The 23502-nt window shown below is 36.4% G+C and overlaps 1 protein-coding gene across 3 annotated transcripts in view; it reads left to right on the forward strand.

The window, feature by feature from the left end:
* The window catches only part of LOC145662995 (fatty-acid amide hydrolase 2-A-like), a 286215-nt gene that overhangs the window by 210552 nt on the left and 52161 nt on the right, over positions 1 to 23502 (forward strand). For all 3 annotated transcript variants that reach the window (XM_081729105.1, XM_081729106.1, XM_081729104.1), the window contains exon 2: positions 16408 to 16583. In XM_081729105.1, the coding sequence (XP_081585231.1) occupies positions 16416 to 16583 (168 nt within the window). In that variant the 5' untranslated portion in view covers positions 16408 to 16415. The remainder of the gene's footprint in view (positions 1 to 16407; positions 16584 to 23502) is intronic.

Below are 23502 nucleotides of genomic sequence, written 5' to 3' on the forward strand. Positions count from 1 at the left end.
CTTTATTATTTTGTCTTGGTTTTATATTATCTCAGGTGCTTGTGTTTTACCGATACAAAAATTTTCAGCTATCCTTCGCACACCTCAGTATTCTTCGAAAATTCAATCAATTCGATTTTAGCATTAGCGCTTCTCGTGGCATTTCGAAAGCTCACAACAACTTACACCTTATTGTGTATTCGATGCAGAATGACTTAAAAAGATTTACTTCTACAAATCGAGGCACTAAGACAATATGCGTATACGCGGACAAAAAATACCAAACACGTCTTCTGCTTGATTCCAGCGGAACAGTAGAATTGTAATCCCAAATGGCAGGCAACTCTCAATCACTTTTGATGCTAACACAGGTTGGGTGGGAGTGGAACGCAAGCAAAGGATATGAGGATGTTGATAAACAAAGACGCTTCATCTGAGTTTCTGAACAGCCAGTTGACGAGAAAAAATGTTATTACAATGCTTCCTTGGTGATACATGTAAGCATTACTGAAAATGTACTTTTTCTATACTTTTCAACTTGTTTCTAGAAAAAGTGTCCGTAATATGGAGGTAAATAATATCTATAAGAGACAGAAAGGACTGTCCGTGTCCGTACTAGAGAGTGTCCGCTTTAGAGAGGTTTGTCAACATGGTTTTTCCTATTACAGTGTTTGGGGATTACAAAATATGTCCGTTATGAGAGGTGTCCGCTTTACAGAGGTGTCCGTTAGTAGAGGTTTCACTGTATTTTAATATTTTTTGTTCATAGCTATTAGATTTATATACGTATTACTACACCGTCTCATTATCAAAGCGGAAAATGCTATGAAATTTTGCGTCATTTTCCCCTTACGTCAACTCCATTTGGTTTATCTGGAATCATTACCCTGTTATTAGTTCTTCGTAACATTATTTAGAGCAACATGAATAAATGATAAGTAGTAGATAAAGATGATTTATCAACAGTAATTACAAGATGCAGGAATAATCAGAGGGATGAAATTGTAATAAGCCATGATCGTCAGCCTCAGAACTGGAAAATCAAGTTCGCGACTGGCAAATAAGATGTATTTTGCACCCAAATTTAAAGAGGTTTCTCACTTTTGTTAGCAACTATTAAATTTATGGTAATTTTTCTGGGTGTTTTAAGTTGAAGGTATTATTAAAGCTCATAATGAAGTTTTCCTATCATCGCAATCAGACTTTTTTTTCGTTCTTCCTTTGGAATATGTTTAGTAACGTGCAATTCCGTAGCAACACTGATTACTGGTTGCTGTTTGATCACCCAAGTCAAGGAGCATCAAGTGTGAATAATAATAATAATAATAATAATAATAATAATAATAATAATAATAATAATAATAATAATAATAATAATAAAACTAGGAAAACCCAGATTGAACTGGTAGCGCGGCGTTTGCCACGCTTTGCCAGAACAATTGGAGAGCTACCTGAAGACAAAAAGTTGCAGACTTCGGTCAAGGTTGATTGATTGGAGCTTTCGTGTTCCTTTGTAGCACCGAGGCTATGTAAGACATGGACCTAAGTTTAAGATGGAATCCGAACATATGCGCGCTAACCATTACACCAATGGGGTGGACAGAAGCAAGATTTGAAAATTGCTGACCATAACCGTCCAGTTTAAAACTTGTCTGGTTATCTTCAGGCGCTTGTGAGCTTTGCAACAACGAATTTAGTTTATATAAGGTTTCTCAATAAAGTTTCAAAACTAATGCTAGTATGGTTGACAGAATCAAATCGTCCCCAGGCGACACTAAAGGAAGCGGTACACTATTGATATGACCCACACTCCATTGACACATGAGAAGGATCTCATGAACAAAGTCCTTTCAGTTTGGTAGTCTTTTTTCGTGAACTATTGAAAAAAAGAACGATGTTGCAATTTATGCATTAACTAACTCACTTTCTTCATTGTGCATTCTCGATAGCAGGACAGTATCAGTATTTTATTTGGTTCTTCGCCTTTTATAATCAAATGTTTTGTTTTATTATTCTGTTGGTGCGAATGAAATACTCATTTGACGTCTGGTGGAAAACTCACCTCAGCAATACAGCACAGGAGTGGATTAAGGTCTCGCGAGTAACGTCACAAACTCAATACACATCCAGCAAACAGGCTGGTAGTAGCAAAAACTTAGAAGTTATACGTTATTGAAAAGGGCGTATGAAAGTGCACAATGGAAAACACACAATTGTAAGTGATTTCTCTTTACATATTCAAACTGTTACATTTTGCATAAATAATAATAATAATAATAGGGTTAGGAGTGGCGAATGAAAGCACCATTCGCCATTGGTTTGTCCAATTACATTCTGATGACACAGTATTGCAAAATGAGCCCCTCGGTTACCAACCAACATCGTGTTCGGATGAGTTCCTCAAAAACACCGAGGAAGCAGACCCTCGGAAAAGTAGTCGTGCTATCTCAAATGAATTAGACATATACCCAGGGTTTACCACAGTGGACCTGTTTTTTTTTCGGGTTGGGCCCACTTGAAAATACCCGAAAAGAACAATTTTAAAACCCACTGATTTTTATCGTTATCTTACTTTCTGAACTATTCCTGAAATTACAAAACCTTATACAATAACCTAATAATGAAAATTGGATTTTGATATTAGAAGTTAGAATGGATATGACGATTCGTTATTAAAATATTTAGGTTCAAGAAATACGTACAAAAGAACAAGTGAAAGTTGTTTAATATTATTTTTTTATAAACTGTAAACGTAATTAACAGGGCGATTAGCTCTTACCTTTGTGTATTTAGATTTTGCAACTCTATATTTTATTCTGTTTAACAAAAAAAAAAAAAAAAAAAAAAAGTACGAACGAACGAAATCCCACTAGTTCGTGAATAAAATTTTAGAATCGGGAATAAGAAAAAGGAAAACAAATGCCATTAATTTATTTTTGCTAAAGCTGTCATTCTAACGGATGAATATGATTTATATTTTCTTTCTTCTTTTTTTTTTTTCTTTTACACCTGAAGATTGTCGATACTTACGAAATACTCCTACTCCGAGGATGTTCTCCCCAAATGCATGTTGTAATGAATCTTGCTTGGGAACACAAGTTATTAGCATGAAACATAACATTAATTCTTACATTTAATTTGTACATATAAACAGGGCCGTGCCGTGGGGGAGGCGAGCGGGGTGACGGCCCCGGGCGCCGAAGTAAAGGGGGCGAAAAATTCGGGAGAAAAAAGGAAAAAGATAGGAAAAATTGCTTGGAATATATGTATGGGGGCGCCGTCGTATATTCTCGCCCCGGGCGCTGACTTTCCACGGCACGGTCCTGCATATAAATACAATTTACATAATTATACCATGGAATATTCAAACTAGAAAACAAGTCACTGAATAAAGCAACTTTATTTTTTTTTTAAATAATAACGGTGTAACAGTTTCGCCAACTAATTGCACATGTTTGCTTGATCAGACACTGTAGTCTTATGAAACGGGCAAATCTGTGCGTTAAGAAGAAGATAGACTACTTTGAGTAATTCTCGCCGCGGTTTGCTTCAGAAACTTAGTTTCCAGGTACTAGCGTCAGTCCTGGATTTTTTTGTTTAAAATAAATATTGTATGAACTAACCCTATCGCGAAGCCTAGAAGAACTTAAGCCTACACTCTGAATCGGGAGTGCCCAAAATTCGTCATAGAAAATAAATAAGTAAATAAATAAATAAAATAAGACTATGTATTGCCTTTTTTGGAGTATGTTTACTGTAAAGTATCTTAACTTTTTATACTAAAAGTACGTGAATAAGGGTCCTAAGACAAAATTTAATCAAAGGTTTAATAATCAAATTCCGGTCCTTGATAAGAAATTAGAGATATGAATCGCAGATACAAAGAATAACAGAGCTTCTTCGTGCGTAAGCGATTAGCGTACTCGCCTTTAGGTGAGAGACCCGAGTTCAATTTCCGGCGGGAACTCATGTGGTTCGGATTCCACGTTAATTAGTAGGTCCTGTCTCATATAGCCTCACTGGTGAGACGGACGCTAAACTCAACTCAACAAAGAATGGCAGAATTTTATGGTCCAACGTAGGGAACTCTGAGATTGTAATGACACTGTGGAGAGAGTAGGGTGCTATATTGAGATGTATACAAACTTTGGGACAAATCCCCAATCCCTGCTGATGTCCTTTACTGCGTTCCTACAGAAAAAAAAGAATTCATATTCTAATATAATTATACATTGTTTCAAAATATTTGATATTCTTATATGAGAACCAGGTATGTTGAATAATGATTGAAGTTTATGGTCAGCTCCGAGGCTATATATTATGTGAATAAACAGTCTACATAAATACACTTTCCATGTCTTACGTGTTAACAATATCATATGTGTTTTGAAGATTTGTTACACTATCATGTATTCTCTGCGCGCGCTTACATTTCAAGTCTTAAAAGTAATATTGGACAAAGCAAAAAGTCTCAATTCTTCATACTTTCTCTTAAATTTCCAGGACAAGAGATTGCTCTTATTGAAACACATAGAAAGGACTAAAAGAATGTTAAGTAGCCAGATTTTTAAGTGTGTACTGGAGGAAGGGGGATGTGTGTTACAGAAAAAAAAAAATCAATTTTAAAAGTGTCTTTTCAGTGCGGAAATAGTGTTAATTTAGATCATTACTTTTATCTGTGCAACTGTCATATAATTTCGTTTTGTGCGAAAGTGAAAGCGCATAAACAAATGTATTTGTAATGAAAAGGGGCAAAAGTGTAAATTATGAAAGCTCGTATTATATTTATATAAAGGAACATAGTGATGTTTCGTGCTGGGTATCTGTCAAATAAACGTTGAAAGATACCTGAAAGAGAAAGGGGAAAGAAATGACATATATTTACTTCGAAAGTAAGGACTATTGAGTTATTTTCAGGATCATTCTACTTCGTTGATTAATTCTAGTTTATTTCTTTTTCTTTTCTTCACCAAGGCTGTATGAGAAGAGACTTACTGCTTAAAATTGCATCTGAAGCACTACTCTGGTTTTATCCGATTTTTTTTTTTTTTTTTTTTTTTTTTTTTTTGTCAGCGATCGGGGTCACTTTTACCACGTGCTCCACAGAAAATATGCGCGTTACATTTTGCCATAACATTTTGTGTGTGTGTGTGTGTGCGCGCGCCCGCATCGTCCTCCTCCTTTCCTGTTACACTCTCTGGTATCCACACTCCCGAGATCGATTCCTGGTGGGGTTAAGTGTTGTGAAAATGCCTCAGAATCTTAACTTTGTATCGACACACAAGTCATAAGGAAAAATTTTTGGAAATTCTACATGGAAGAGGGAAATGAGGGTCAATATCTCATAAAGTCAATAAATAAAACGTCAATATCTCGGAATTCCTTAGAGACATGAAATTTGGTGATTGGACTTTTCGTTTGAAATAATTAAACTTGTGTTTCAGCATTTTTTTTTATTATTTTTTTTTTAGAGGTTTGATTTATTGTGATTCCATGGAGTCGTGAAACTTGACTTAGACCTACAATTTCACCACCCAATAGAATGCAAAGATGTGTCCCGGTAGTCAACCCCCCATCCATGAAATTTTGACAATGTCGTCTCTCGTGCTATACAGAAAACATTTCCTAAGAGTACCGTGTTGTTGGATACCACTAGTTTTGTTTTTTAATTATTATTATTATTATTATTATTATTATTATTATTATTATTGTTTTTATTTTTTGCCATTATTATTTATACCATTTAATTCGAATAATTGTTAATGTTCGTGTTATAGTTTTTCTAGTGTTTTTTTTTCCCTCGCTTGTTTGCCATGGTCTTTAAGTTTGGCAACGTTTTTGGCGCACTTCTGCCGTTTTACTTTGTCTCTAGTGTGCGTTCGGAAGGGAGCTCTACGAATCGTACCGAATTCTTCCGATGCATCACACGTGAGGCAAAAACAGTTCTACGATTGGTGTAGAGCCGCCCAGACTTCACGAGTCGTCGCGATCACTATAGAATGGAAGGAAAATGGTTAGGGCTAGTTCACTAGATGCTTATACATGCTATACAGGCTATTTCGAGCTAGATTTCGAATTCAATCGAATTTTAAATGAAAGGTGATGTTCTTAAAAACGATCTTCATTTGTAAATAAACTATGCTTATATATTTTAAAAATAAAGGGATTGGAAAACAAAAGCGAAGTTAAATGTCAGAGAGTCTATTAAAAAGGAAATAAGCTTTAAATTTGTTTTTATCTTCTGGTACTTATCATTTCGGAATAGTTGTTGCATTTCGATTCCCATGTTATGGACACATTGTGTAATTCAACTTCCCATATAAATATAATCGTATATATTCAGTGCCGGATCTAGAAATTTCGTCCCCCCCGCAAGAAAACTTGAAAGGGCTCCCTCTATATTCAATATTTTTTAATAGTACATTTTAATGAAATATTCCTAGTATTCTATTTGTTACGGAATACAGATTCAAACACTTACGTTTTACAAGAAATCCTTCCCCCTCGACTTCATCTCCGCAAACTCCAATATTAGATCTCTCTTTTCAATCGTCCAAGCTTCTCATGGTTGATTTCCAACATTCCCGAGTTGATCATTCTCTCCTGTGTAATTGAACACCTTAAATAGTTTTTTTCTTCTTTAAGATGAGAATGACCTTTCAGCGGAGGTCACAATCACGAGTAAAATCAGGAATAAAGCAAGAGTAGTCGAAACTTCAGGATAACTTGATGCAATAGTATTAAACTAGACGTATAGTAATACCGCCAATTCAAGAAGTATTGATGTCTGAAATATGGTTTTTAAGTAAAGTGCGAAGGGAAATTGATTCCAATAGTAGCGACGGGCCAATGTCTTGCTGGTACTTTTTTTCTCGTAGTGTTTCATCCTTAGCTAAAATTACTTCGTCTGAAAGGTTCACAAGTACCATTGGGAATATGATTAAAAATTCATCAAGAATTGTCTGTAACGATGTAAAACGGTTCCCTATTTCATTGTACGTGAAATCTAGAAGTCTATTATAAACATTAACCATGAAGCAAGTCTCTGTGTCCGAAAACCGATGTACCAGCTCATCAAAGTGTTTTTTTTTTCACTTTAGATTGCCTTTTTTATTTGATGATTCGTGTTTTATTTTATAGTATTCCTCTCTCATTTTCTTCAATTCCTCTCGGCTCTCTTTAAGTGTGCATAAAGCTTTCTCAGGGCCAATTTGTTTAGTTTGGTGAAGTTGCGATGCAACGTTCAGTTGTGAAAAGAGTTTTGACAGCACCACAGTCAGAAACACAAATTCGAAGGAACTCATGACTTTTGCCAGTCACTCTGCTTCTGATATCTCGTTAGCCTTCTTACTTGTCAGTGAAAGTTTTCGTAGAGTTTTCATTACTATACCTCAATCTCATCCTGATACCTTCATCCGCATACCTCAATCTGATAGCTACGAAAGACTGATACTGTGAGGCCCATCTGATTGGATTGAGCTTTTTCAAAGTGACGTCTGATTCTGCTGTCAATGATGACAGAATATCCCACCTATTTATACTTTGGCTAAAAAAAAATATATATATACAAATCCTGTAGCGTTGTGTAGTAACTGGCAACTTCTTTTACACCTTTGACGGATCGTTTATGACAAGGTTTAGGTTATGTACCGATCAGTTAATATATATAGTTTGTTCCTCAAGTCTCTTCTGAACACCTGAGTAAGCACCACTCATCAGAGCAGCGCCATCATATTCCTGCCCTCTGCATTTTTTCACAGACAATCCTAATTTCTCCAAATGACTTAACACTGGAGTTGCAAGTGTGGATGCAGTTGGATTTCTTACATGTAAAAATCCTAAAAACACTTCTTCAATCTCGATCCGTTTAGAAACTTTGTTTTCTAAGCTATCGTTTACTTCTGTAAAATTTACATAGCGAATAATGAAACTCATTTGATCTTTCTTTGATAAATCTTGAGTCGTATCAATGATTAATGAGAAAATGGCACTTTCTTAATTTCCTTCAACAAACTAGCTTCTAAGTTTGAAGAAAGGCAATAGATGATTTGATTTTGAATATCATGGCTGAAATACTTAATATGGCCTTTAGGTAGACTGAACACTGAAAGTAAGAGCATCTCGTGCGTCGTTGTCAGTCCTGGTAGCTCATTACTTGGTTCGAGTAATTAAACTATTGGGAAAATATCATTCATTTTCAAGTGTTTTAAAAATTAGTATTTACAGGTGTAACAAACTTTGAAAGCATTTGTGCCCCTTGAGGTCCAGGCGCCCGCATCGCGAGGTCTTGCGGTTTATAGATCCGGCACTGTATATGTTCTATTATTATTACTTTGTATGGTAGTCATTGTACGATTTAATATTATTGTTATTATTATTAACATCAACTCTCCGCAGAGTTTAAAATAGAGTCTACTAATTTCCATTTGCAGCTCGTAAGGGAAATCACATCGGTGAAAAATAAGATTTTGTCACTACAAGCTGTATGGAAGAATTATTACATTTTCCCCCCTTAAGTTGTAGCAATAAAACGTTAATATTTACTTATATGACTTCTCTAAGGAGTTGCTACTTGGTAATTTCATTAAGTTACCATAGAACTTATCTGCTGTTAGTAAACCTATATTCTGTATGCGCATATTTTTAAAAAATCTTATAATGATTTTAGTGCTTTTAACCAGGAAGATACCACAATTCTTGTGTTCAGCTTTATTTTGTATGCACATTTATTCCTTACGAATTGCTGTATGTCCAGCAACATTAATTGTCACTTAATACACTTCCTAGTTTGAACAAACATGCATTGAGAAAAGTTGTTTCTCCTTGACCTTTGCACTTGAGTTAACCTTCCGGACACTTTGATTCCTTAATTCTAGTTTTCTTGCCGAAAGTAAGAAAGAAAGAAAAGTTTCAACTTCTATTTCTATGTATTTAACTATTATCAAGTACTACGTTTACCTAAATGTTGTTTTTTTCTCTGTGTACTGATGTTCAACGGTATGGCATGAATTGACTAGAGCAGTAATTTCCGACTGTGTGATGTATGACGTCAGTATAGACTTTACGACAGAAGCAACGACACAGAGAAACAGTAAGAGCCAAGGAGGAAAGGGAGTGAAGATGGAAACAGTTGTAGAGAATTTTTGGCAGTGCACGAGTAGTCATGAATTTACTATTTGTGAACTTTTCACATCAAAAACATCTACTCTGCTATTAATATTTTTATTTGTCTGTCAATTCTCAAGGGTCGGTGCTGTAATATTATTGATCTAAATGTACAGTCCGCAGCAAAAAAACCTGCAATATGAGCATTTAAGTTTATTGTGAAACTACGCCTACCAGCCCAGGGAATCAACATAACGTCTAAGTGGCACGAATCATGCAGGAGAAACCTCGACGTCCTCCAGTGCACACTTATTTTAGAGTAAAAGACTTCGTCGTTTCACAATAAACTTACATGCTCATGTTGCAGGTTTTTTACTGCGGACTGTACATGCCCCAACAGATGATGATATAAAAGACAGTTTTTACGAAGAAGTAGAACGAGCATTTGACCAATTCCCGGGATACCATATGAAAATTCTATTAAAGGATTTCAATGCGAAGGTAGGACGAGAGCATATTTTCAAACGAACGGATTATAGGGAATGAAATTCTGCATAAGGAAAGCAATGACAACGACATTAGACTCGTGAACTTCGCACTATTCAAAAACCTTATCACGAAGAGTACAAAATTCCTACATCGCGGTGTTCATAAACGTACTTGGATTTCACCAGATGGAAAAAAAAATCAAGTTGACCACATTTTAGTAGATAGAAGAAATCTAGCATAACTGCCGTCAGGTCGTTTAGAGGACCTGACTGTGACACTGATCACTACCTCGTAGCAGCAATAATAACAGAGATTATTGTTGAATAAAGGAAATTTTCAATATCTGAAAACGAAGAGGTTTAATTTAAAGAAATAGGAGGAGGACCAGGCGAGAGGGGAATACCAGATTGAAGTGTCTAATAGATTTTCGGTTTTAGAAGTTTCAGAATGAACTAGACTTGAGGATACTTAAGTTGGACAGTATTGAAATGTCAGCAAAAGAAAATTGGGACACGCGGAAATACATAGTAACAAATCATGGTTCGACCAGGAATGCAGAGAAGAGAAAAGAGGCAAAACTGTGTTATCTACAGAAACTGACCGATATAACTACACAAAATTCTTTTGACAGGGGGAAACTTCCAAAGCTTATAGAACAAAGAGACGCGATTTTTTGCAAGCTAAAATTAGTGAACTTGAAGATAATAGTAAAAATAAAACATTCGGGACACGTATAAGAGCATCAACGAATTTAAGAAAGGCTTTCAACCTAGCGCTTATACTGTATTAAAAAAAAAAAGCCGACGAAACAATTATCATTGATACAGATAGTATTTTAAATAGATGGAAAGATTTTTTTGACGATTTGCTTAACACGCATCGAAAAAAACTAATGTTTGTGAAGAGAGGAAAATGCATACAGCAGAACCGTCTATTCCAGAGCCTAACCGAACAGAAATATAAATTGCTATAAAGAAATTAAAGAAACAAAAATATATGGACGTAGACGAAATTCCGGTTAAGCTAATTTTAGCTGGAGGGGAAAAATTGGGGAACAGGATTCACAAACTCATTTTCCTTGTCTGGAACAAGCAGGAATTACCACAGGAGTAAACAGAATCAATCACTGTTCCTGTTCACAGGAAGGGCGACAAAACTGATCTCCCTTCTGTCAACATCCTATAAAATTCTCTCGAACATTCTATTAGCAAGATTGACCCCATATGCAGGTAAAATTATTGGAAATTATCAGTACAGGTTTAGGCAAAATCGATCAACTATCGACCAAATATTTATCATTGGACAAATACTCGAAAAGAAATGGCAATACATACTTCAGTATATCAATCGTTAGTTAATATTAGAAAAGCCTACGACTCGATTAGGAGAGAAACATTGTGTAACATTCTTACAGAATTTGGAATACAGAAAAAGCTAGCTAGATCAATTAAGATATGTTTAAATGAATTCCAAAGTAAAGTCTGAATTGGAAAACACGTCGTAAATGGGCTGAAACAAGGAGATACGTTGTCGCAATTATCATTAAACTTTGTCCTGGAGTACGCTATAAGGAAAATCAAAGATAGCAATCAGAGTCTAGAGCTGAATGGTATTTACCAGCTCATGGTGTATGCTGATGATGTAAATCTGATAGGGGATGATAGGAAAACAATAGGAAAAAATGCAGAGGTTTTATGAATCACGTGCAGAAACATGGGTTTAGAACATGGGCGCCCGGGCCCACCTGGCTCACGAAAATGTATACGTAATATAACAAACCACGTATAACAGAAATACCAGAGGAAATATAGCAACCATGGAGATGCCTCCCCCCTAGAAAATTTTCTTCGGGCGCTCCTGGTTTAGAGGTAATTAATTGCAGGGAAAACTGAATGCATGGAAATTTGCCAGGACCGTAATACTGAAAATTATACATGTGTCAAAATATCAACTAATACTTTTGACAAAGTGGATACTTTCAAATAAATAGGATCAATATTAACAGATTAAAACCATATCTACGAAGAAATTAAATGTCCATTGAAAGAAGGGAATTCGTGTTGTTATTCAGTTCGTCCATGATTATCATGTTATTCAGTTCAAAATCTTTTGTCGTCGCGAATTGTGTCGAGAAATTTGAAGCTTAAAATATTATAAAACGATAATCATGCATGTTCTTTTGTATGGTTGTGAAACATGGTCGCTTATACCCTGAGGGTAAAACGTAGACTGAAAGTATTTGAGAATAGAATCCTGAGACGAATATTCGAACCCGAGAGAAACGGGAATGGAGAATGTCGGAAACTTCAGAACGAGAAACTCCATAATTAATACCGTTTACCAAACATTAGGGTCATCATGTCTAGGAGGCTCAGGTGGGCAAGTCATGTAGCCAGAATAGAAGAAGGTAATGAAAGTTTGTATAAGGAACTCCAGAATAGAAGAAAATAGGAACGGTTTTCAAGTTTTAACCTGAAATTCAATCGGAAAATGACCATTATGAAGACCTAGGCGCAGATGGGAGGACAATATTAAGATGGATCTCGCAGGATACAAACTGGAAACTGAATCCAATTATCTAAGGACAGAAGACAATGAAGAACGCGGCATTGAACCTCCGGGTTCCATGGACCATAGAGTTATTTTCCTATCAAGACGGTTTTGACAATGCCAGGTGCTCGGTCTAGTTCTTTGTCTGTCCGTCTGGTTTACTGAGAATGTCCCGGTGTTGAAAACGAACGCTCTAAACTCTAATTCAATCAACCATCATAAGGGGGAATAATATTAATAAGATATGCAGTAATACATTGAATAATGTGGCAATGTAAGCAACCATACTCACGTAGGAATAGTAGAGGAAAGCAAGTTACACTTAGGCTATTTGTTTTTATTCATTTATTTAAAGAAGTTATGATTGAATATCTATCTATTAAAATGCTACAGTAGCAACAAAGGTGCCTAAGCTCCAACCTATAACTTTGGATTTCAAACTTTTGATTTACGGTTATTTGTGATTTCACGTTTAATAAAGACAAATATTTTAGAGTACATGTACTTTAAATATTTAAATAAATCCGTTTTTCATAAAGATTATCCTTTTTCAATTATTGTTCAAAGCCTTTGTATTTTATTAAGCCTTTTCCAAAATCAATGCAAATGAATTGTGCTGCCATCTTTGGAGTTCTTTTAAACTATACGTTAGTGGACGTTTATATGTTTGTGGCCAATCATTTCGACAATGAGATCTCGAAAACTACAGGCTCTAGAAAGATGACGTTTTCACTGATCGACTGCAAATTTTATGTAGATTGACCTGTTCTAATTGAATATTTAAGAAACCGCCATTATTTATTTATTACATTTTTACGGGTACACTGGAAGTGTTGAAATTAGAAAAAAAAACTAAAGCATTATATCCTACGCATTATACATTCCAACACAACAAAATTTTATACAGGGATTGCATATCTCTCAGGCGTTTGTTTCATGACCAAATGATAATGAAAAACAAAGGATAACAATTTCTCCACTCTAAGTTGAATCTTTATTGTTTGGAGTGTTTTGCCCAATGAACACCATATATCACTGACATTATAATTAATTGTCTCTGTAATGTATTTGCTTATTACATATTGCATGCAAGAAGAAAGAAAACACTGATCATACATGAATTAAAAACTCCAACACGAAGTAGGTTCAAATCTTGCAAACGTGTGAGATATTGAGAAAGTAATCGAAAAAATCTCCGCTTTATGGTATCTCTTGAAAATTTTTATCAAGACGTCTTTCACTTGTGTTTGTAAAGGGACATGTACAGATGTGAGGAGTAACAAGGATATTCATGCTCATATATGAATGATGCTCTGTGTAGAGAGCGCAGGTTCAGCTAGTAATATATAATTGTTAGCAATATAAGAGGCAAGAAATTGGGAGTAATGAGTAAGGCTACTATTTTTTTTGTAAAAAAAAGTACTGAAAATGGTGGGTGGATGAAAAAACACAATTTTTGGTGGAATGAAAACTTGTCTTAATAATTATACTACATCATAAACACGATTTCAATATTTTTGAACCAAATTCTATAAATTTAGATATTTGGTCCCTTGGAAAATATGTCTTTAGTTGAACATCGAAAAATGTAAATGAATTTGACTTTCGCTTTGTTGACACTTCAAGGTGTGAAAGAGTGAAATTGAATTTTATAACTTCATAATTCCAATGCTGGAAAATGTCAGACTTCCTTGGTTTGACAGGAGTACTTTGTACTATGAGAAGAAACATTCAAGTCTACAACACCAATGGAACATACTTTGTTTTCACGCCAAACTCTGCGTTTGTTACATTACTTGGATCTCAAACTTCTAAAAGTCGGATCCTTTAGCCAAACTACTTTCAAGTCTGAGTTTTGTTGTTCACTACAGACTATCCTTTGCAGTTTGAAGTACCGGTGTGATGCATGTTTCTACTTGAAAATGCACTGTGTTTTCAACTTCGTTTATGTAGTCGACAGGTAAATTTTGTAACTCCATGAATTCCATGCAATCCCTTAATAGTGTATTCTTCAGCAATAAGATTCTGAGCATTTTTTTACAGACTATACCTCTAACAGATCAAGTTTTTCAACGAATTTATTCATTTTAACAAAAATTTCACAATTGAGTGTACAGGGGAAGTCAAAATGATGGACCCGATTTCAAATATTTATTCTATAAAATCGAATAAACATATGTTATTGTGAGATATACATGGCACACACTTGTTCGCTTCGGAAGGTTAGTTTTCAAAATTTACTTTCCACGCAATGTTTACACTTTCTACCACTAAGAGTCAGCAGCGAACAGTTAAGGAAAATGGCGTTGACTAGAGAACAGAGATCTTTCCAAGGATGTTATAAAATAGAGGATCTGCCCACACGTATCTTCATCATGTGAACTCAATGAAGCTAAAAAAACAACCGAGCATCGTCTAAACCGGCACGTGTGATTGGCTACTCTCGCTTCCGCCATGATTATTTGCTCGAAACATTGCGATCTTAGTGGCGCGCAGTGGGCAGAGTAGGTGTGGCGAAGCTGTGACGTATGGCTTCACGATTTTCTTGTATGGGCAGATCCTCTATTTTATAACATCCTTGGATCTTACTATGTGCTTGATTATCATGTAAACAGATCTGTGCTTAGTGTGCAACGGCATTTCCATACCAAACATCAGAGAGACCCATCTACGGGGAAGGGCATTCGTACCACCTCTTCCAACAGTATTGCGTCTGCATCACAGTAGCCATTGCTGATACAGTATTAACCACATTATGCTATAACAGGTTTGGCAGAAGATAGACAATTGGTTTGATGTGTGTCGTGTTACACGAGGTGCTCACATAGAAGAAAACTTTGACAATTTACCTTTATTAACACATGTCTCAATAATTTATGTGTAATAGATTTCACACAGAATAAATATCTGAAATCGAGTCCATCATTTTCACATGCCCTACACATATTCCGCAATCGAAGAGAGGCCGGGGAACTTTTTAAAATTATTTTTCTACCTCAATCGTTCATGAGCATACGCTTTGATATTTTCTTCTTGTATGTTGCAAATAGTAACAAAAAAAAAAGTGAAGTGTTGTACCTAATGTAAGAACTCAATAAATCTACGTTAATACTGGCGGAGAACGAGAAAGAACTGACACCTACATGTACATCGGTACAATTATGTATGGATAACAATTGAAAACGTAAAATTTTGTACTTATTTCGTGAGAAATTCTTGAATAGGTAGAGAAGATTCTTTAAGTGGAATTTGATGTGTATAAATTTCGAGTATGGAACCTCAAAAGTCATGTGGTAAGTTGAAACCATTGTGTCAGCTTCCCTCATCACACTTAATTCTATGATTTGGTGGAACACAAAAAAATCCGAGCTCAAGTAATGATACAGAATCGACCAATTATACCAAATGGCTAAACTACATTTTACTGGCTAGATGCATGTGAAAGTGGCTAGATTTGGCCATAAAATGGTTAGATTTGCAACACTGTTGTGCTATCACAGAGCATCGAGTTGAAAATGAATGTTTTACGTATTTCTGGTAATTTCCTAAACTTCACCTGTACTAAGTGTGTATAATGTATGTCACCGAAAGCAAATCCCTCGTAACAAAGTACAAAGATAGCTACTGAAAGAAGTTTAACTACTTGAGTTCCAGGTGTCATTTTCGTGTGTGCATGCTGTAATACCAGGTTTTCATTTACTGTTGAAAGATTGTTTATACTGTTATATAGGGCACAGTTATTGCATTGTGGAACACTTGGACTGAAAAAGGGAAATTTTCATGTTCTGAAGGGATTTTGTGCTGCTTCAAATTGGCAACACTGACTGGAGATCAAAGACAAAGTTTTTTTTTCTTTTTCCGATCTCGAATTTGCTAATTGTTCATCGTCAAAACAAGCACATGTGTGTCGTAATTGAATGCTCCCTTAGGTCTACAATCTACTGAGAAAAAACATTTCTTTTCTGTCAGTAAGGTGCTGTCATCTAAGGAGAAATAGTAGAACTAACTAGTGCCTTTCAGCCACTAAAAAAAATCATCATCTCCAGGATTAATACTCGACCCTCAATAAAATGTATGTTTTCATAACGTCCCCACGGATATTGGTATTTTGGAACGGAGTATTTTATGACATCCTCTTGGATGTCACAGGTACGCAAGGGGTTAATTTTTAGACAACTATTCCTGGTGGTGTTCTTAAACTAAACCTACACCCTGATTTTTTTCATACCTTCAGGAAAATATATAAAATGAGATTATGACAGATTCCTTTCCTTCTGTTTGCAGTGCTCAACATGCCATGGCAGAAATGTCTTGGAGCACTCCTATGGGTGGTGAACCATACGGCGGATCCTCTCTTCAAATTGGTCAACTTTCGCAAAGGCAAGAGAATTCCACCTATACGAGACCCAATTTTACTAGAAAATGCACAATCCCTTGCAGAGAAGATTCGGAACGGAGAGGTAAGTGAAAAATTAATTTTAAACAATATGCAATATATTACAAAACAGTTAATAAAATACAATGAAACCTGCCTATGTTGGCCACAATATGTTCCATTGGAATGTGGCCAAACTATGATAGATCATAAAAACACTTCTAATGCAGCTGCTAATTATCTACATAATTATAATAAAATATAGGCCAACTATGCCCAATTTCGCAGTATATTCTGTTTTGTCATATATTATCAGTTAGAAAATTAGCAAATTATAACAGATCAGATTATTTTATGTCAATTCTAACATGAACATATACATACGTGTTGTCATTTTTTTTCTGTGGAAATTTAATAATTTTACCTTGAAGTTCAGACCACAATTGTTCCCAATTTCGCAGTTGGTTTTCCTTATTTGGCATTAGGGTTGCATATGTCATATATAAAACTGAAACTGACTATGTAACTTAACTCTTGAACCATCCGACTGATCTCGAACAAATTTTCAACATAGATGAGGTTCGGGTCTGGGATGGTGTTTATCATTTCACTTTGAATGTGCAATTTGGGGGAAGAGGATAAAAAATGATTGAGAATGACCGATACTAGTGTCGAATCCATAGTTTTCGGGGTTGCTGACAAGTAAGGGACCATATGGTTGTCGCGCAAATCAGATGCAGACATACGCCATCTGATTGAGCATGAAAAGATATGAAGAACACAGAAATTTAAGGTGCTAAGGGCCATAGGGAGCGGAGCGAGGAAGGAGGAAACATTGAATGTCGGCAAAATTGAAGAAAGTCAGGAATGACGGGAAAAGTTAATTTCTTGCAAACAGGAAAAAAAAAATCAACCAAAAGAAAGAAATTAAACATAACAAGGGCATCAAGGACGAAGAAAGACCATAATCAGGGTTGCCATCCGGACCGCAGTGTTGCCAGCGCTGCATAACATTGATATGGAAGGTATAGCACAGTATAGCAATTCATGCACAAGGAAAAATACTAGTAACACAAAAGACAATTGAAAAGACTCTGTACACGTGCGTAAAAAGGTTTAACGATAGTCGTGAGTAAATAATGTACATGAGGCAGGACAAATATAGACATGAAAGTGAAGGGGGTACACATTGCTTCCACATATGTATGTTCTTGTTCCGGAACCCAGTGGTAACTTTCCAGCGCGCATGGTCGCTGAATTTCCCAATGTGAAAGCATATGCAAGCAGATCACCGAATATGACCAAACGGGATTTGCAATTGCAAATCTTCCTGAAAGAAGTTTTGTGGCCCGATCTTCAGGGTAAGGATCGTGTTTTCCTTTTGGTTGACTCCTGGACTCCAAACAAGGATGACATTCTTTACAACATGACAGATCTTGACGGTGTTCAGTTCTACAGAAAGCTGATTCCTCCAAAATGTACAGGCCTTATACAACCTGCTGATGTGTTCTTCTTTCGTCCATTCAAAAACATGGTGAAGTTCATCACAGATACGTTAGTGTTCTCCAGTATTAATGTGTGGCAACGTGAGAACTTTCTCCGCCTTCAGTCATTTGTTCGTTACCAGTTTTCCTCTAGGCGATTCCAAAAGATGATACGCTTTGCGTTTTTCAAATGTGGCTACTCCAATGAACATCCTGGACAGTTTGAAACACCTTCCGCATATTGCTTTGAAAAAGGACTCACAGAGGAATGCTGCAGAGACGCGTGTGACCAGCTTGCTTTCATCCTTTGTGCTCACTGCGAGAAATGTTTGTGTGTTGACCACGCATTCATTCGTGATCTTCACGTCAACTGCAATTAAACTACAAATGGTGCGTACTGTTCTCTATTTTCCTCCATTTGTATTCACGCGGGTGTAATATTCACTCACGACTACGTTAAACCTTTTTACGCACGTGTACAGAGTCTTTTCAATTGTCTTTTGTGTTACTAATATTTTTCCTTGTGCATGAATTGCTATACTGTGCTATATCTTCCATATCAATGTTATGCAGCGCTGGCAACACTGCGGTCCGGATGGCAACCCTGATTATGATATTTCTTCGTCCTTGATGCCCTTGTTATGTTTAGTTTCTTTCTTTTGGTTGACTTTCTTTCCCGGTTTGCACGAAATTAACTTTTCCCGTCATTCCTGACTTTCTTCAATTTTGTCGACATTCAATGTTTCCTCCTTCCTCGCTCCGCTCCCTATGGCCCTTAGCACCTTAAATTTCTGTGTTCTCCATATCTTTTCATGCTCAATCAGATGCCGTATGTCTGCATCTGATTTGCGCGACAACCTTATGGTCCCTTACTTGTGAGATGAACAGTGACACTTCTGATGCCATATAAACCAGAACTAAATTAACTCGTCTGGAGGCCCGGAGCTAGAAAATATATCTGGCCCCTGCTCACTTCGCCTTATACATTTCTGTGAAAGTAATGTAGAAAAGTTAAGGGAATTTGTTTCATATTTTTGGTCATACTTTATCTTGTGATTGTATTTTGTATGATTCTTTCTAGACAACTAGTTGAGATATTGATCAGAGTGGGGTCCCCCGTCCATCTGGAGGCCCGGGGGCTACAGCCACCATAAGCCCCTTCCTTAATCCGGCCCTGGTATAAATCGAAATTCAGCCCTGCATCTTGAGAGAGGGGGGAGATATATAAAAATGATCAAAAATGACCGATATTCGTGTGGAATACAGAGTTTTCGGGGTCACTGAGATGAACAGTGATACTTCCGATGTCATTTAAATCCAAATTCAACCCCCATTAATACTCCTAAAGGGGGATGGTGACATGTAAAAATAATTGAAAATGATCGATATTAGTGTCGAATTCATAGGTTTTGGAGTTCCTAAGTTGATTAGTGACAGCAGATGATAACGAATTTAGTGAGGTCCCTCGTGGCTAAGCATTTAGCGTACGCGCCTTTGGTGTGGAGGACCCGGGTTCGATTCCCGGCTGGAGCTCATGTGATTGAGATTCCCACGTTGAATTGTAGGTCCACACCTCATATAGCCTCAGCCTTGCTGCTGAAAGGAACGCTAAAAATCAAATAAAATAAAACAATGAATTTATTACGTAGTGAACACTCGAACATTTTCTACATCATTCATTTGCATTACTCATTAAATAAACATAACTTTTACCTTATCATTCAAATTAGTTAATGTAAACAAACTACCTGTACACCGGAAAAACTACTAAAAAACGATAAGCCTCATGAAATGAACATTGAATAGAGCTTAAAAGATACAATGTAATTACAGTATTTTTATTTTGTTCTTTTTTTACTGAACGATGTGTACTTTGCGCTTAAGCGACAAGGTTCCTATTGGAGCCACCTGGGAGTATGGGTTCAGTGTGCGTAGAAAATTGATCACGTTTCTTTCATGCTTCTTGGTGTCCGGTCATGTTACGTCTTCGTCGTCGAGCAATTACGTGCATTGGCGCGAGAAATTAACAACAGTGGACTTCCGGACATTTTCGTTATAGACATTCCTGTATTTGCCCTTTATTCAAGTTCCCGTTTAAGTAAGTTTTATTGTAATTCAATTCAACATATGTATGTGTGAAAGTACCCCTCTTTATTCTTTCTCTCCTATTCTCCAATTGCTGTTTGCTTTAGGTTCGTAGCAGTCAGCACGCCAATAAGGTCACATTTATTCTTTATAAATAAATAAATAAAAAGTGGAGATTAGGACCAGAACATCCGTAGAAATCAGCACCATATCATTCATACTATATCATCCTTCTAAATCGCGAAATACCAAAAGTGACCTCGTTGTGCATCCAAAAACAACTACTTGGATATGGTTGTGGTTGGTTATGGTTGTTCACCAATAAACAAAGAGAAAAGTAAGTCATGTTGTGTTATTTTTCTTTGTTCTTTCGAATCCAATCGTTATTTGTTCCAAATTTCCTGCAAGCCTACCAGAAGAAAAAGGATTCGAAGACTGGACGGAAACAAGGAGGCATCCAAGTCAACCTGCACTATGAAATGGTTTGCAATATAGAATATGAATGGGAAATCTTAATGGCCCCAGATTATTGATACATTTACCGACAATAGATATAAAAACAATAACGAGTTCGCATTTTTGAAGAAGTTACAGACAATTGTCAAGTTTTTCTCCTTTACTCGTCCCCTGAAATATATAGGAGTCCAACATACAAAAAGGAATTAAATATTAATAGCCAGAGCCGTAAGTTGTGGGGAGCAGAGGCGACAACTTCTCCGCAGGGAAGCTTCCTGCCGTTCGAGGGGGTCCACTTTAGAACAAAATTTTCTTACTCCATATACGATACAAACATGAAATTATAAATGAAGCATCAAACAGTTTCACTACATTACATAATCAAAACAGTACACAAAAGGTAAATAAAACAAAAATGAGTCGTGGGCCTATTTCAGTAAAAAAATGTCTACTATTAGGAGCCCTAGAAATAATATTTAATCCTATGGCTTTCAGATTTGTCAATACTGTCCCCTTAATTAATTTGTCATGTATGGAACGGGACCAGGGGCGTAACTAACGTCCCAATCAGACCTTGCCGTGCGGGAGGGCCCACAGGCTCCAGCAGGGATGTACGCAGGGATGTACGCAGCTCCTCCCGAAATTTCGACTTTTCTGTAAATTTAGCCTGATTTTAGGACCAATTTTAGGAATTTTAATATAAAATACCCTCATATTGGGTTTGGGCCCCTCCCGAAAAAATTCCTGCGTACGCTACAGGGCTCCAGGGGCCCCACAAAGAGTAAGAGAAAGATGGAAAGAAGGTCCTATTTTCGAATTTTGCAACTTTTTCTATGGGGGGGGGAAATATTTTTAGCCAACTATTTCTACTTGCCCCCCAGAAAAAATCTAAGTTATGGTGCTGCTGTAAATAGCATATGTTGCTTCATTGTGGCCAGTAATAAGTATTGCATAGCTTATGGGGAAGTGCAGATTTTACTTTACAGACTTAGAGAAGTGGCCAAATTAACATGTTTTACTGTAGTACGATAGGACATTCTGTATAATATAGGATCATCTGTTGAGATTTGTACTTATTTTTGCGAGAATAATGTGATAGGGCTAGTCTAATATTCCATGATAACTGAAAAACATTTCTAGCCTTGAGTTATAACCATCTTATTATATATATTAGTAGATAATATTCAAATAACTTAATTTCATCATAAAAATAAATATTCTGTGATTATTGCATGGCCATTTGTCACTGTTTGAGTCTAGTAAGGTTTCAGCTAACCTCTTCAATTAAGAATTTTGTACTGATTGACAATGGCGCGAAATCCAAAGTTCGCAAATTTGAATTAATGACACGTTAGACTTGTGATGTGATCTTCCAAATCTATTATGAGTTTCTGTACGAAAAGGGTCACGATGTGGAAAAGTTCTATTAACGCGATGCAAGACATGATGACATGTTTTTTACATTCTGGAAGATTTAACGGGAATGGCTGATCAAGTCTAATTAAATAAAGACAATCAAAATCAATCAATTAATTCTTTACATCAATTAAATTAATGTAAAGGATTAAAGTCTATCGATCATTTTAAGGTTTAATCGGTAGAAACAATATATATATTGTACAGTTCCGCTTGTGCAAGTATAGGTAGAGCAAATTATAGCCCGGAATCGTTTTCTCCCATTACCAGATTATATTACAAAATGTTAATATAATACAAATAGATACAAATTCTCTAATGTTTGTGTAAAATAGGTGTTCTCATGAAGCGCTTCTCACGAAGCAAGCTACGTGAGGACGGGTAGGACACTCAATGCTCCACTGCAAGCAGAGAGTGGTTAGAGTTCCGATAGAGCTCCATTGCAATCCAAGCCAATAGGAATGTTCCAATGATCACTGCAAGCAGAGAGAGAGGTAAATATTTCCACAAGGTTAGACTGCAAGCCAGGAGGAAAAGGAAGCCAAGAGCTCCACTGCAAGCTAGAGGCTTTGGGTTTAGGTGAGGTACTTCCAGAGCTTCACTCTAAGCCAAGGAAGAAATGACCAGTCGAGGACTGATGCTTGTCGCTGAAATCCTTTCGGTTGTGCTCCTGGTAAGACGGTGCCGCTGTTGTTCCTTCGTCATCCTATGGCCAGTTGTGTGTGTTGAGTCTGTCGTCTGCAGCTATAGTACTCCGTACTAAACCGCACATGGTTGATGTTTGTAAATAGAAGCACATGTCGTTTGTTTGTAAACTCAACCATGCGGGATATTGCAATATAATCTTCCCAATCTATTAAGGGTTTGTGTACGAAAAAAAAAGTCACACCAGATGATTTAAGATTCATAACTAAGTGGGAAAGTTCTATTGATGCGGTGAAGGACAGGTGACATTAAGTTTTAAGTTTTTTAAATAGATGCTGCACCCGTGGACTTAACTCGTAGAATGTTCGAAGTGCTTTCTATAATTTTAATTATCTACTTTAAGGCTCTTTGCTAAGCTCACTCACAATTTTTTGAATTGTACTGAATAACTTATAAACAATAAACAACACACAAAAAAGGCCTATCCGGTTTCTCATAAGCACCAGATTGTGCCACGTGATCAAGTCAAAAGTCACGTTGCGTGCTAAATCGGGTCTGGAGATTCCAAATCCTGATGTGAGATATTTCAAGCATGCAACCTCGGCGTAGGGCGCCCTGAGTAATTTGCAGAAGATGCATATACTTTATCATTATTATTGATTTTACTCAAACTCAGCTCTTAACAATGTTCTATCCATACATCGTTTTTAAGCACGTAATTATTTCTTTGCATTAAGTTTTCAATTATCCATCTCCTTATTATACAGTAAGACGGGGTTACTTTGCACCAGAATTAAGGAATTTTAAAGGAAATCGCATGTAATTTACAAATGTAATGATTTCGAGCGCTGTATTTTAAACATATAATAGCTAGATATATAAAGAAGACATTAGTGCAAGTGCATTAGTAAACTTTTA

This window comes from Thermobia domestica, chromosome 10, assembly GCF_964235325.1.
Source record: "Thermobia domestica chromosome 10, izTheDome1.hap1.1, whole genome shotgun sequence".
NCBI lineage: Eukaryota > Metazoa > Arthropoda > Insecta > Zygentoma > Lepismatidae > Thermobia > Thermobia domestica.